Genomic DNA, 14,802 nt, shown 5'->3' on the forward strand with positions numbered 1-14,802 from the left:
ATTCCTTTTTGTTTGCTAAGCAGTGGAACAACAAGGATGTTTCAGCCTTATTAAATTCCTGGTGTTTTGTTTTGTTGGTGTCCCCCCCCCCCCATTTTCTGGCACTGGATTCATGCATGTTGTTCTAGAAAACTCAGCATCTGAATCACCTTTCACTGTAAGGAAAACAAGATTAATTAAGCAGTATCTGAACATAGTTTACCTCATTAAATATTTGCGACTTGGTGAAATCACCATTTTCGCTTTCCTGTAAAAACACTACACCCGCAGGAGGATGTTTAGTGGATCCAAATGTTTACATATGCTTAGAAAAAATGTGAAACTACCACCAGTAGCTTCTAATGAGGAAAACACTCCTGTATTATCATCACTTGTTCTAATTCTGCAAGGCAAACTGAGGCCTAGTCACTGAGTCAGTCTGCAGTTATTTCCTTAGTTAATAAAGAGGTGGCTAAGGCTGGAGAACTGAGAAAGGGCTCTGTTCGCATTGCACATTCTCGTGTTGAGGAATTTCTATGCCCCATCTTGCTGTCATACTTCACTGGGAAACCTGACTCATCATCACAGGTTTCTCTGTCCAAAGACCCCTGAGAAAACTGTAAAATAAAATACTTCTACGGTGCAGGGGAAGAGAGGTGGGAGGTGTCTTTTGGGGAGGGTGGGTGGGGCATGGCTTTTAACTTTGTCCAAGTTTTGTTTATAGAGCAATACTGACAAAAACAACTTCTGGATTTAAACCCTCTTGTCTATGATCAAAACTACTGCATATTGCTTCGGTTTTCCAAGCCGTATGACAAGCTCCCTGATCACTGAGGCTTCCTTCATTGAATTCAGAGCCCAGGCTTTAAATTTTCATCTCCAGTGCTGCTAGACTAGATGACAAAAGAGACACTGTACTGCCAGTACAGCTGTTTATCCCAGTGGCATTGGCTACTAGTAAACAACCAACAGAGACATCCTTATGCGATTTCCTGTTCTCAAACCTCACTCTGATTCCACCACCAAAGCAGCTCACAGCAGGATCAGGAACCTCCTGCTGGCAAGGTGTCTGACACCTAGAGCTGCCTCTGGCATTCAGCGCAGTAGGTTGTTTTCTCAGCAACAGAAGACTGTTGTGATAAAGGAAGGAGGCAGAGATGGTTTTATTCCACTTAATGTTTTAGCATTTTTATAATATAGTAGATTTTCTTATCAAAAGCTTCCTTAATTATCAGTATCTACTGCAGTACCAGGAAGTAGCTTTATTGCTTTTGCCTTCTTCCCTATAAAGGCCCACGGAGAAGTGTGAAGTTTTGGTTCTTCCCACAATCTCTTTGGATACATGGGAAAAAAAAAAAAAAAAAGGCAGCTAGTCTGTATCATGCTTGTTCTTTTAAAGATGTTTATTCCTTTTATGATCTGTGTCATGGCTACCCATGACCACCCCACCCCCCCGTGTATCCAGATTCTCTTTTATTTCATAGAGAGTAGATTTAATTTTCTTTTCTTCTCCCTTTGTCTCCCATTCTTTTCCAAACTTTTCAGATGTGTCTTTTACTTTGCCATGTCCTTTTTTGGAGGGTTCTCTATCATAAAGCTAAACTTCAATTTTACATAAAATAAGCAAGTTCAGTTCCTTCTTTTGGGTTTAACTGGGAGAGCTTAAGAAAAGAGAAAAGTCTTAATTTTAGTGGGAAAAAATCTAGTATATGTAACTTGCAAAATTTTAAATGTCATGAATTACATCATGCATAATAAAGTCTAATGTTCACACAGAGCTATGTCATGCTGTTCCCATACCTGAAATTTCCATATACTTTTCACACGCTGTCTGATGATATAATGTTTACTAAGCACAAGGAAACATTGTTAATAATTGTTAGAGCACACTATTAAAATAAAAATAGTTTCTCTGCATACCCAGAGAGATGTTAATCTACCCACATTGAGTCTCTTAGGATAGTGATAGATGAAGGTCTAATTGTGCTCTCAAGAAAGTCTCAAGGTTTTTTTAAAATGAGATTAAGACATGTTATAAATTCAAAGAAACAAGAGGACATCATGCTGCCGTTAACATTTCACAACAGGATTCTAACTCTATGTTCTTTTAATGTGTAGATACATCTTGTTTACAGTAGTGCAATTGCCTGAGTCACTCTCAATTTTAAGAAACAAATATGTCTTTCTCTGGATTCAAAATAGCAGCACTCATCCATACTCCAGTTATCTCAGGATCAGCATACTTGATAACAAACGTCTAAATTTAGATATTTCAGCTATGACAGAATATGTTTGTTAAGTAGTACTAGCTAATGTTAATAAATAAAAAGTAGGATATAATAAGTAAAAGCACTCCCCCCTTGAAAATGTAAAATAGCTAATTAAATGTAAGTGGATAGTTCAAAATCATGAATCTTAGCTATTTCCAAGAGTTAAGACTGCAGCAACACTCAGATAAGCATCTTATGTATGTAAGAATGCCAGTTACAGACTCCTGAACTGTGCACAAGCCAACAGTCATGGGATCAGCAGGACCAAATAACATAACCATGTATTTGAAATCAGCCTTCTCACATCTCAATACTTCATACAGATGAAGCAAGTACTGCATAAGAAACACTGGCTTGGTTTTTCCCTTTGTATCTAGCTCTTTAGTCCTGCCTGTGAATGTCCCACAGGTATTATGGTTTTAACAAGATTTCTTCATGTTACATATTAGTACCAAACTAACTCTGTGGTTGAAACATCTTACTTAACTGATGTTTTACAACATAACATTGCCTAGGAAAAAAGTCATTAAGCAATCCAAGGGCATTGAGTGGCATCCCTCTCAGTCACATGCTGGATGTGAAATAGCCAGAGCAACACGATGTGTAATTACTCTGAAATATCTCAAAATATTCACTTCCATTGGAGATTCAAAAAATAGCCTATCCACTTTAATTCTTACTGCTTTCACTTTTCCCCCTTCCTCAAAAAAAAAAAAAAAAAAAAAAATCAGCTAGTTACTTCTTCCTAAGGTAAAGCAATGGTTTAAGCAGCCAAAGAACCAGAATTCAACTAGCAGTGAGTTCTGAGAATTGTTTCTTACGCCATGAATTTATTTCCAAAAATTAAATCACAAAAACATCTCTAAAACACCTTTTCATTAGGATTTTATTCATTTTAAAAAAGGAATTCTTGGTTTGATTAACTGTTTACTAAAAGTTGCCCTTTCAATTTTCAAAACAGGCACCATAAAATTGCTATTACTGCTGATGAACGTACAAAAGGACCCTAAAGACTCTGTTAAGTCTATTTTGGCTGTATAGAAATGTGGGAATCAAAAAGGATAATAGTCTTCATATGTGACTGCAGGCAATAACTACCACCCCAAGGCTGCCAAGAACATGAATGTTTTTATGAGGCAGTTAAAGTTACATTAACCTCTTCTTGCCTGAAACATATATACTACATTAGTGCCATCCTGAATAAATTCAAATACATGAAAATAAATAATATTAACAAAAGACAGACCACTAACAGTTTCAGGCTGTCTTTGAATCAATCTGGGACCAGCAAGAACAGGAAGAGACTGCAGGAGCAGCAATAAAATAGGGAAGAACAGACTGTAGAATGGTCAGGGTATTAGCAAAAATTCTACAGTTAAAAAACTATGTTATAGTCAGGCTGTTATTTTTTCCTAGAATCAGTGGTTAGAACCTAAAAGATAAATATTACTATTGTCTTTGTTTATAACCTCTCGGGCAGTTTTGATAACCCTTTGATGATCTGAGGCTTGCACTTGCCTCATTTCAAAAACTCTCTTAGACTTAAAAAAATCTGCAGTACCACACACATCTTGGATGCAGAACAGGATGGGGGCTTTATTGTATATTCATGTTTTCCTGTACACAGAAGTAAACCTAGAACATCAGAAAGTTCCTGGATGCTTTTGGCTCACTCTTATCCTGGTAGACAGCATTCCCATCCCCAAGTCTGGAATTTGGTTTCCAGTAGGTATTTCCATTACTGGCGGTTTCAAAAGCACAGGTCTCTATGCCTGTTAGTATTTAAAATCGGTTTGGGCTGCTTAATGTAAATCTTTTGTTACCATAATGACCACAAACCCAGCATATATGCGAAGGCATAGGGCATGAAAGGCACACAGTTCCAGTGCAAGGGCATAGATTAATTCCATATGTAAAACACGGTGGTAACTACCACAGTACCCAGCCTATCGTTATGAGCCTGGCATTGAGACCCTTCTAATTCACACACCCCTGCATTCCACGGATGCACCCTACATTACTAACCAGGCAAACCAAACACCCCAATACCCCAATGAGCCCTCTTCCTTCAACATCCCCGGATGAAAGAATACTCTGCTGAAGAGTTAAGTCTCATGAATGGATTTGGATCCAGTCCAAATGATCTGGAAGTTGTCTCTACCTATCTGGGCATCTTTGGTAGACAGGCTTACATCTAACAGGCCCAGTTAACAAGCCTGGTTTAAATCACAGGCCATAGGCAAATGGTTATGCATCTAACTTATAAGAGCTGGCACAATTCATTGCAAAGAAGTAACAGTATAAAAAGACATTTACTGTGTGTGCACTAACAGCAAATAGGAGATTCCAATTAGCGTAAATGTGCACACAGTTCAAAGTCCTGCAGCCCAGCCTTCTGTTCGAAATGCTGAAGAAACACATGTGCTCTCCAGAGGCATCTTCTCACAAAGGCAATGATGACAAGCAAGGACGTAGTTATCGGGCTTTTTAATTATTTTTCCCATGTTAAGTCAGTCCAACCAACAGATGAATTACAAACATTTCAAAGAGAAAGTAAATTAAAAAACCTTAAAATTGATATATATGTGAACAAAATGATTGGTTTTAGAAACTACATTCTTTCTTAGGACTTTCACTACCTAGTCCTTTGCCTTAATTTTTCACCCATAAGAGAGACTACCAGTTGCACAGGATTACTTTATCAGGGTAGACCCCACACTCTTGACAGGCTACTTACAGTCAGGTCTGAATACAAAACACAACAGTCAAGAGCCAGTAACAAACATTTCCTTATATACGACCCAAGCAACACAGGAGACAACGTGCTGGGAGATTTCAAAGGGCATTTTACCACCGTCAGGATACTCTGTACACAAGTCCCTGCCCAGCCTGACTCATGCTGTGTCCACACTGACATTCCCCCGTTCGCCCTGTGACAACATTCTCCCTGCCAGAGCTCCAGTGCTGGCAGCTGCTCTAGACTGGCAGCTGATATTTTAAATGCTATGTAAGACCTCTGGCAGCTCCCTTTGCTGCTGTCAAAGGTGAAGCTACATTAATTCATGCAGGAAAGAGTTTAGCAACCCCCAAAGCAGACTAGCCCTTAAAACCCAAGAAAGCTGCAGATGTTCAGGGGACAGTCTGTTGCAAAACAAGGGCAAGGTTGAGCTCAGAGAACCACAGAGCCAGCAACAGGTTTTAGACCAAGCCTCCCAGCAGCCACGCACATACTACCTAAACACTACTTCAGAGACATGTCACTGCAGGACACCCTGAGCCCCTGCCATTGTGGGGACACAATGTTTGCTATGCTATGCAGACTGCACAGGCAGGAAGCTACAGGGCTGCAGACACATGGCCCTCCTGGGATGGACAGGAGGGAGCCCTGGCGTGAGGAATGACCAGAGATGAAAAGCAACTCCCCCGCCCCCAGAGATCCTGAAAGAGTTATAAAATAACCCAGCCCGCCCCAAAGTTCCTCACCCGCGGAAGAAAATTATTAGTGAGGGCACAGAGCAAAGCAGAAACAGTGGGGGTAAGCACTGCCAGTAAGCAACATTCACAGAGAAATGGGAAGGGAAGGGACAGCCCCTCCTGCCTAGTACAGAAAGCTGGCAGGTCTCTACTCCTGGGCAGTGCAGAGGCCAAAGGCAGCCCAGGGCAGATCCTGCTGCAGGTACTGCCCTTGCACTCAAAGCCACTAAACAGCACATTCAAAAGATGCCAAATGCTGCTCTTCCTTCCCTCCCATCACTGAGGGGATGGGGTGAAGCCCAAGCAGCTGTGAGCTACCACTTCACACTGATAATCATGAACACCTTACAAAGAAAAGGTGAAGAAACACGTTTCAACCAGGGGAAGGCCGCCTAGAACTTAAATCTGGGATGAGGGAATGTTCCCTATGTGCCACAGTTTGCTGAGGATGGGAAACCACTTCCTGCTTGCCCAAAAAGCTGTAAGGAGTATAATTAGCACTTGCTTGTAATATTAAATGTCACCAAATTTAATCTGAAGTGTCACTGGGAACCCCTGAAGCAAACCTGAACTGTTTAACTTCCCTGGAGCCAAGGGCAGCTATAAATACTTGGAGTGTCCACACTGAGAGCAGCCCCATGAGAGGAGCTAAGCTACTTTGCTATTTTTGCACATTACAGTCTTATTTAGTGCTGCCATTGCACTCTTACAGTGACTCTCCAACAGCAACGCCTCATGTGTGCTAAGTGTTAATTCAACGTTTTTAAATATACTGGCTATGTCACTGAGCTTTTTTTGAACTTCTGAAATAACTGAACCATTTTGGTGACTGACATTACCATCATGGTATGCGTTCAAGGCAACTCTCCTCTCATCTTGCTTTCCCATAGGTAAGCCTTTACTGTGTTGCTGTGCATAAAAATGCTTTCCCCCTGCCACCCCCCAGCCTTAGGGGGTTAGATAACATACTCGTCCATATTCCAGAAAGGATGTATGCAGTACACTACTGCTCTGCACATTTAAAAAGACAGCAGATTTCCAAGCTACAGCACACATTTTAGATGGGTTACAGTCTGGCCATGAGCCTAAGCCAGCAAAATCCATGTGGGATTTGCTTGGATCTCACAAACTCTGTGTGATACCAGCCCACACCTGTTTCCAAACACTCCCAGCACAAAGTGGAAGTGGGCCTGCTAGTGCATGTGTTTTATGCCCAATGACACCAGGAAGGTTTTGACAAATGCATCAAGGGGTCAAACACCCTCAAACTGTTTTGTTTAGATTACTAATGCTAGAAACTGCCTCTGTAGCTTTAAGTACACAATGTTGAAAATCATAAGGCAAGCTGATAAAATAATTCAGTGTTAATAAAGGAATCCATGGTCCTGCAAAGCTCTCTGCAGGTTTTCTATTTCTCTTCACAACTGTAACTTAAGCCCCAAACTCCTTCGGGAATTCATAAATAAGATAAATGCTATAATGGAAAAGAAAATTTCCTAAGCTAATATCTGAACACTTCGTGTCTTGAAACCAGAGTAAAAAGATAATCTTTAACAAAAAATGTCAGTGAATCTTGGCCCCTGATTTATAATTAATTAAGATAATCCCCTACTGGTCTTGATTAAAAAGGTCTTGGTACGAATTACCATGTCAGAGGACAGAAAAGCACTTGCATGCTCATACAGAGTACAGAAAACTCTATTTAAGAACAGAAGAATAGAATGTTTAGAACTGAACTTAAAACAGGTTTTTTTTTCTTCATCTCATGAAGTTTAACTTCAGAGGGTTGCTCACCTATCTTCCAGACCTAAAAGATCTACTACAATGGTCTAAGTGAAAGAATGTTTTCTCCATAGTAAATCTCCCATTTAAAGCTTTAGTTTCCCAAGCATTCTCAAGGCTTAGAAACTGGTTTATTTCCTAAAATCCTGCATATGCTTCTCCAGACATAGAAAACCATAATCTCTTAAAACACAGATCGTAGAAAATTATTTAATAATTCCTTATCTTTAAATGAATACCTTGATTACAGAGCTTAACACATTCAATAAACAGTGCATAATGCTAAAATCTAAAAGCACCCTTCTAAGAACAGTTACAGAAGAATTAAAAATAATCAGTGTTCCCTTTTTTTAAGATCATAATTTGCTCTTTAGCTTTTCATTAGCCTGCTTCATATTTAGGGAGATAAGATGCAAAAAATAGAACTCTAGCAAAAAGCACCTTAAAAAATGCAGAAAGCTCTAATTTTCCCTTCTTTACCTTGTACTAATTCTACTTCTCGCTAATAATTCCTCCCTGTTATTCCCTCACCCTACTTCACTCCCTCCATCTAAGGGCCACCTTTACTGATTATTTTTGTCCTTACTGAAAGGACTGGATGGTGCATTCAGTAGGCTGCAGATTTTCAGAGAAATGCTTTAAAATTTCCCGTGCAGTTCTGGGAAAGTTTCTTGGGACTCAAAGAGCAAACTAACCAGCAGTGCAATGAACTGCTGGACTGAGATATCCTGAACTTTCACACATCTCTTCTTCTATCAGTAGACGTGGACTTGCCAAAGATTAGAAAAGGGGAGAAGCCTTCAGCTGGTTTTCCTTTAAGTGCTGACAAAGCAGGAGAGCTCTAAAACTGCATCAGCATTGGCGACATTTCTACTGCTGGCAAATACAGAACGGCTCTGTCATTCTGAAATTCATCTGCAACTTGCCAAGGGTTGCAAACTCCAGGTTTGGGGTTTTGGGGTTTTTTTGTTTTGGAAGGGGTTTGGGGGGTTTTTTGTTTTGTTTTTTTTGTTTTTTTTAACAAAACAATACAGAAGAAAACGAGCATTTCAATGCTGGCTCTACAAATACAGCCACTAACCTCTGAAACAGGAACTGGATCTCCCACCAACCGCCTGTGTGAAAAATGAAAACTGAAGTGTTTCAGAGAAGGCATCCCAAATCGATGGTATTAGTCTACACTCCTCTTTACACAGGCTTTCTATTGCAAACAGGTAGGATAATATTACTTTGGGAGAAACATCTGTGTGCATTCTGACATTTATCTGTTTTCTTAAGATTTTGCACCCCTAGAGCTCTTAGAATAAAACTGCACATATGGAAGAGCTAGATGGCAGCACTCCCTCCATTTTTTTTTTTAAACTTTTTTCGTTATTTGTCAAATCTTGGATATGGCTGTTGGGACAGGAGGGAGTGAATTCTTACAGAGAAGGAGAAATGATTAAAGTAGAAACTTTAGAGGCTACAGAGGGGGGAGGCATCCCACTCCCACAGACTAAAAGTTCATCATCTCTTTTAATGAAGACCTGCTGTTTAGCATACTGATGTTGCATAACTATATTTCATTAATTCGATGTATCCATTAGTGTGATAATACCGTATCGACTAAAACTAACCAAGTGTCACTGACACACTTCAGCACTTGTGACTCTCATTAATGCATCTCTGAACAATAATCTGATAATCAACAGCCTAAAAAACCTTACCTGTAACTACAAATCCAGCATCATTTTTAGTCTGAGATATCAATTTTTCTTCACACCAACCCAAGTTAAAACTGCGGTATGTTAAAACAATCTTTACATAAGGCTAGGATTCCCTTCATGAAACTCAAATTCTTAATATTCCTCTTTAAGAAGTCTCACGTAGAGAGATTAAATACTGTAGCATCCGCAAGTTACAAAAGCTCTTGGAGATTTAATTATTAACTAGAGATTATTACTGCATTAAAGATGTTTCATGCACACATGCCACACTAGATGTTTGCACTGTTTTAAAGGTTGGCAGGAAGATCTAACAGAGTATTTCTTTAAAAAAAACCCTCCTGATTTTTATCTAGTGAACACATATTTGTGGTAGCTACCTCTTTAACCAACAGAACAATACTTTTTAATTAAAGTCACTGAGTCCCACAGCTTTGTCCCTTGTTAAGCACAAATGGCAGCAAAAAAAGTTGCCCCTGTAACTTTTTAGAAAGTCAAAAGAACTTTCAAAAGTAACATCTCTGAAAGCTCCTTGTTCCTGAATTCTGGATTCCTTACAAAACAGAGGAAGAATCCCCCAAGTTCCAGAGCTGTTGGGGTGCATGTCCCCACAAAAAAGGGGAGAAAAAAAGAAGAGTAACACCAGGCCCATCAGACACATACCACTGTTGGAGGTTCCCAGCCCGTGCTTTGATGATTGTATAACCTTCTACTGCAAGTTTATGTCTCTGTTCTGGCTCTTCAACTCAAGTACTTGCTTGCTAATCTCATGGATCTTTGGACACCACTGGACAACAGAAGATTACCAGGCAGGTGTGCTTCTTCCAGTATCTGCAAATGTTGACACCATTTTTCATTTCTTTTGCAATTATCTTTTTCTCCTACCAAGATGTTTACAAAAGTCCCTCTCAAAAAAAACCCCCAACTAAATCCCAAATCTTTTAATCAACAACACAGCTGATAAGCATTAATAAAAATCCTCTTTTAGAAAAGACATGAGTTCATTAATTGCACATCGTTCATATTCAAAACCCCAACTCTTTTACATACTTTTCCCTTTTGTAGAGGGTAACTCTACACAACCCTGTGCTTAACACAGAGTATCATAAAAAGCAAGGTTCTGCCTTGATGCTTCATTACATCATATTAGAGCTCAAATGTTTAAGGAGAGGGCAAGAGCTCCTCTCCCACAGAACCTTCTAACCTTTGCTATATAAATAACTTGATCCCATTATGTAATGAAAACCAAGTCAGAAATACACTTAAAAACTGCTTTGAGTAAGTTTTCGATGAAGGGATTTCTGTGCTTAGTTCAAGGAGAACTAAAAAAAAAAACCAAACCCTTAGCACCTACCATAGCACACCTGAAATATGAAAATAAAGCTACTGATTTTATTATTCACAGAAATGACTGCTTTGAAGCCTTTTTTTAAGTGTTAAAATATTATTCTAATGTAAATACTAATAACATAGCCTGACTCCAAAATACGCTACATCTCACCTTTGAAAAAGTAAGGTCACAGAGGAACCTCCAGAGTTACATACTTCAAATGCAAAAAGGGACAAGAGGGCACTCAATCTTACTAAAGCTTCACAACAGATTTACAATAACCTTCAGTGCAATGGGTTTCAAAAATTTCCCCAAACCCACAAAGTTTCTTGGACACAGAACCAAAATGTACCCACAATTCTGCATTTTTCCACAAGAGGACACTAAAATAATGAGAAAAATAGTTGCACAAAAACATACAGCTATCCTGTATCATCCTTCTTTACTAGCTAAGTAGAATGTTTTTCACTTTAAAAAATATTTCACAGGGGGCATTCATGTATAACTATTTTTCTACTAATCCTTATTTTAGTCATTCTAGTGATGAGAAGTTGGCTTTTTGTGTGCCTCAGGCAGCATGGAAAATATATGTTTAAGCCTGTTGTAGACAAAAAAAAAAAAAAGTGATGCCACAGAAACAGCCTTGCATTTCATTTGAAAATGAAGTATTAACCCTACACTATGCCTTCAAAGAACAACTTCTAGGCACTGAGGGGGCCCGTGTTCACACGGGGTGAGGCTGTGCCTCCTCTGCTGCCCTTCCCGGGGGCTCCTGACAGCACAGCCAAGCCCTGCCAGGCCGCTTCCAAGTGTGAGGGGAAAAAAATGTCGGTGAAACCAGCTGAGGCCCAGCCCGCATCCCTGAGCCCCTTGGCTCTAGCAAGGGCCCCTCCGCAGCGGGGTGGGGAAGCTGGGGGAGGGAACAGAGGTTTTCGAGGTGTGGGGGCTGGCCGGCTCCCGTGCCCCCCTTACCTCAGAGCAGCGGCCCGGCCCCGGGCACACCGAGGGCCCGCCCGGCCAGTCCCGCCTTTACGGGCAGGGGGAAGCCCCCGCCCGGGGGTGTTTGTAAGCTCTCTCCCGCACCTGCAGACTACGGTCGCCGGACGCGTTATCTGCTCACTCTCCTGCTACAACTCCCTCGTTACTCCTTCCCGCGCCCGCTGTACGCCCGGGGCCGCCACAGCGCGGGCGGGGGTACAAAGCGCCGCGCGGGGCCCCGCCGCCGCGCCCGGCCCGCCCTAACTGCCCCCGACGGCCCCGGCCGCCCGGCGGGGAACGGGGGTGGCGACAGGCCCCCGCCACACGCAGCGCCCGGCCGCCCGCGGGGGCTACGCGCTGCCTCTCCTACAGCGCTCCTCGCACTTAAGCGGCAAGTGCGCAGCCCAGCCGGGACAGCCCGGCGCCGAGGGCGGCCGCGGCCGGGGCTGAGGCGGCGGGCCCGGGCGGGCTCTCGCGAGAGCGGCGCCGGCGGCCATTTTCCCCCCGGATCGGAGGGGGCGGGGCTGGGGCGCTGCCCGCGCCGGCTGGGGCGGCGGAGGAGGAGGAGGATGATGATGAGCCGCTGGCGTCCCCCCGCCTCCCGCTGCTGACGACGACGACGACGCTCGGATCAGGCTGCTGCGGGCTCAGCGCCGCGCCACCGGCCATGGTGCCCAGCGAGGAGAACCAGCTCGTCCCCAAAGAGGTGAGGCGGAGCGGGCTTGGGGCGGGCGAGCTTCGGGCCGGGCGCTGCAGGGGAAGGCGGCGGCGGCCCCTGCGGCGTGCGGGAGGCCCGGGGTGCCGGGGCCGGCCGGGGAGGGCGGGCTGTGGGGGCGGCCTGGCCTGGCCTGGCTCGGCTGTTCCCCTGCGAGGCCCGGCGGGAGGGAGGGAGGCCGGCCCCGTCTTTGTGAGGGGTCGGGCGGCCCTCGGCCCGCGGGGGGCCGAGCCGGGGGTGAATGGCGGTACGCGGGGAGGAAGGGGCGGCTTTTCCGTGCGGGCGGCTGTGGGGAGGAGGAGGCTGGGGCCGGGCCGGGGCTGCGCGAGGCCCCGGAGGCGGCCGGAGAGCTGCACCTGTCTGTGTCGCGGCATGCGGGAGGCCGGCCTGCGTGGCGGCGGCGCTGGGGCCGGGCCGGCGGCGCCTGCGCTCGGCCGCGGGCCGGGCCGCTCCCCGCGGCAGGGGGCTGGTGCGGAGCCCTCCGGGAGCGCAGCCCGCCGCCGCGCGGGGGGAGCGGAGCCTCCCGGCGAGGGCAGGCCCCGAGCCGAGGGCGCGGAGGAGCCAGAGCAGGCCCCGGCGGCAGGCGGGCCTCTGGGCGCCCGAGGGCGGCCTCGGTTGAGGGAAAGGGGCCGACGTGCGAAATGGCAGCCGGGGGGGCCGCTCCGTGCCGTCCCCGGCGCCGGTACGAAGCGCTGCGGAAAACGGCCGGTAGTGTCCGCGGTGGGTGCCGGAGCAAACGTGACTCGGCTCAGCAGTGGGCTGAGTTTCCTTTATTGTGGGCCCCTCGTCTCCTCTCTGCCGCAGAAGGAAGGGAGAAGGCTTGTTTTTGGCTGCAGCTAAAGATAAGAGTCTGCGTGAAAGAGGAAGGCCACGGCTCTGTCCTGCAGCGATAGGCGAATGACACGTGTCAAGTGAGAGCGGTGCTGTTCGGGGGAAGGAGTCTTCGAGGGATGGCGTGAAATGTTGGGAAACAGTTATTCTCAGAGTAGTATTAGCAGAAAGTTTTTCATGAGCAGGTACACTTGGGTATTCAGCCAACTTTTCTGACAGCTTTACTGTTCCGATGAACTACTCTAACTCTTCCTGTTGTTTTTCTCAAATGTCATTGACTTGCTACATCTGTCTGTTCCGCTGCATATTCTTATGGGAGGCTTAATGAGGCAAGGACTTCTGTTTTGTAGAGTTTAGCAAAATGAGATGCTGATCCTTAAATGGAGTCCTTGAGTAGAACTGTGAAACAAATACTGAAATTTAGAAACTAATTTTTGTGCATACAGTTGTACAGGATGTATGTAGGACAAAGGTAACTTTCCCTCTCGTTTGTGTATCCTAAGGTTTAAAGGACTGTGTTAAGGCTTTCCACAGAAAAGAGAAACCTCCAGAAACTCCAAACAAGGGATGGGGTGCAGTAGCCAGTATGCTTAAATATTTGTTTTAAAAATACATCCAAAAAACATAAGACCAGGAATAGCATGTAGTAGCTGGTATACTTAAATACTTAGTTTTAAAAACAAACGTAGAAGTAAAGGAGAAACCTTGTGGCATTAGTTGTAGTTAACTGCAACACACAAGATGATTAATAAAAGCAGCTAGCTGTTTCTTTAGTTATATGTATTAATAGTATCCCTGTTGGCTTTAAACTTGTATTCAGAATATACTTATGATTCAGATGTGTATTTTTAACTGACTCATTGGACTTGGGTTTTGAATGTGCTTTTATCTCTAGGGAGGGGAAGTATGGGTAAAGGAAGATGAATACATGTTATTACAGATATGAATATCTTATACACACAGTGCAAAATCTACAAACTTTGTACATTAATTCTAGTGTGAGTTGCTTTTTCTCAGCAAGCTTTCTCAAGTTCTTCATTGTGCTCCTGTGCATTTTGTAAATAAATGAAACTGAACAGAATATAAGAAAAAAACAAATTGAGGAGGAAAACAGCGTAATTATTTGTGTTAAGCCCATCTGCTTATATTTATGTATATGAAGTAATAGAAGTTTTTCTTCAGCTTCTCCAGTGTTTTTCAGTATATCCTCATTTTTATTTCAGTGATGCGAAGTTTAACAAATGTTATGCTATAGCATTCACATTAAGTCCTTCTGGGATTCATTAATAGTCTCATTTCAGAGAACACTGAATTATGGGCAAACAGAAATCTCCAGGTCTCCAAGTTCTCAACAGCTTTCTCCTAAATATTCCTATTATGCCATCAGTAGCAGCTGATCGTTTGGAGTTTCAGTTCTGCCCTTTAGGGGTGGATAAAGGATTACAGTTCATGGTTTTTGTCCCTTCCCAAAGGGCTGAGTGGTATCACTTGTATAGCTCACTGTCTTGTGCTGTTTCAGAGATTAAACTGGGATGTGAACCGATGGCTGCTAACGATGAGTACACAGCCATACTTTTTATTTTCCATTCCAGTGTAAAAGAGCAAGAAGAAATGTAACGTTGTTTGCTTTAGGCTGATGTGGGGAATGACTAATCATCTAAAGGAGTGGATGGGAAGAAGATTTTGGTTCTTGTCTACAAGCTTACATGATGCCATGGTAGTAGGAGGTATCTACAACAT

At 43.6% G+C, this 14,802-nt stretch overlaps 2 protein-coding genes across 5 annotated transcripts in view; one reads left to right on the forward strand and one right to left on the reverse strand.

Moving 5' to 3' along the window:
* GALNT18 (polypeptide N-acetylgalactosaminyltransferase 18) overlaps window positions 1–11,657 on the reverse strand; it is a 308,217-nt gene extending 296,560 nt beyond the window's left edge. Inside the window, exons 1-2 of one of the 2 annotated variants that reach the window (XM_074918427.1) lie at window positions 11,622–11,657; window positions 9,872–10,039 (exon numbers count right to left, since the gene is read on the reverse strand). The gene's annotated coding sequence lies outside the window, so the exon portion shown is untranslated. The remainder of the gene's footprint in view (window positions 1–9,871; window positions 10,040–11,621) is intronic. The other variant, XM_074918426.1, reaches the window with a different exon arrangement.
* Window positions 11,658–12,081: 424 nt separating this feature from the next.
* USP47 (ubiquitin specific peptidase 47) overlaps window positions 12,082–14,802 on the forward strand; it is a 51,686-nt gene continuing 48,965 nt past the window's right edge. For 2 of the 3 annotated variants that reach the window (XM_074918247.1, XM_074918248.1), the window contains exon 1: window positions 12,082–12,222. In XM_074918247.1, the coding sequence (XP_074774348.1) occupies window positions 12,184–12,222 (39 nt within the window). In that variant the 5' untranslated portion in view covers window positions 12,082–12,183. The remainder of the gene's footprint in view (window positions 12,223–14,802) is intronic. The other variant, XM_074918249.1, reaches the window with a different exon arrangement.

The sequence above is a fragment of the Athene noctua genome, chromosome 14 (assembly GCF_965140245.1).
Source record: "Athene noctua chromosome 14, bAthNoc1.hap1.1, whole genome shotgun sequence".
Classification (NCBI taxonomy): Eukaryota; Metazoa; Chordata; class Aves; order Strigiformes; family Strigidae; genus Athene; species Athene noctua.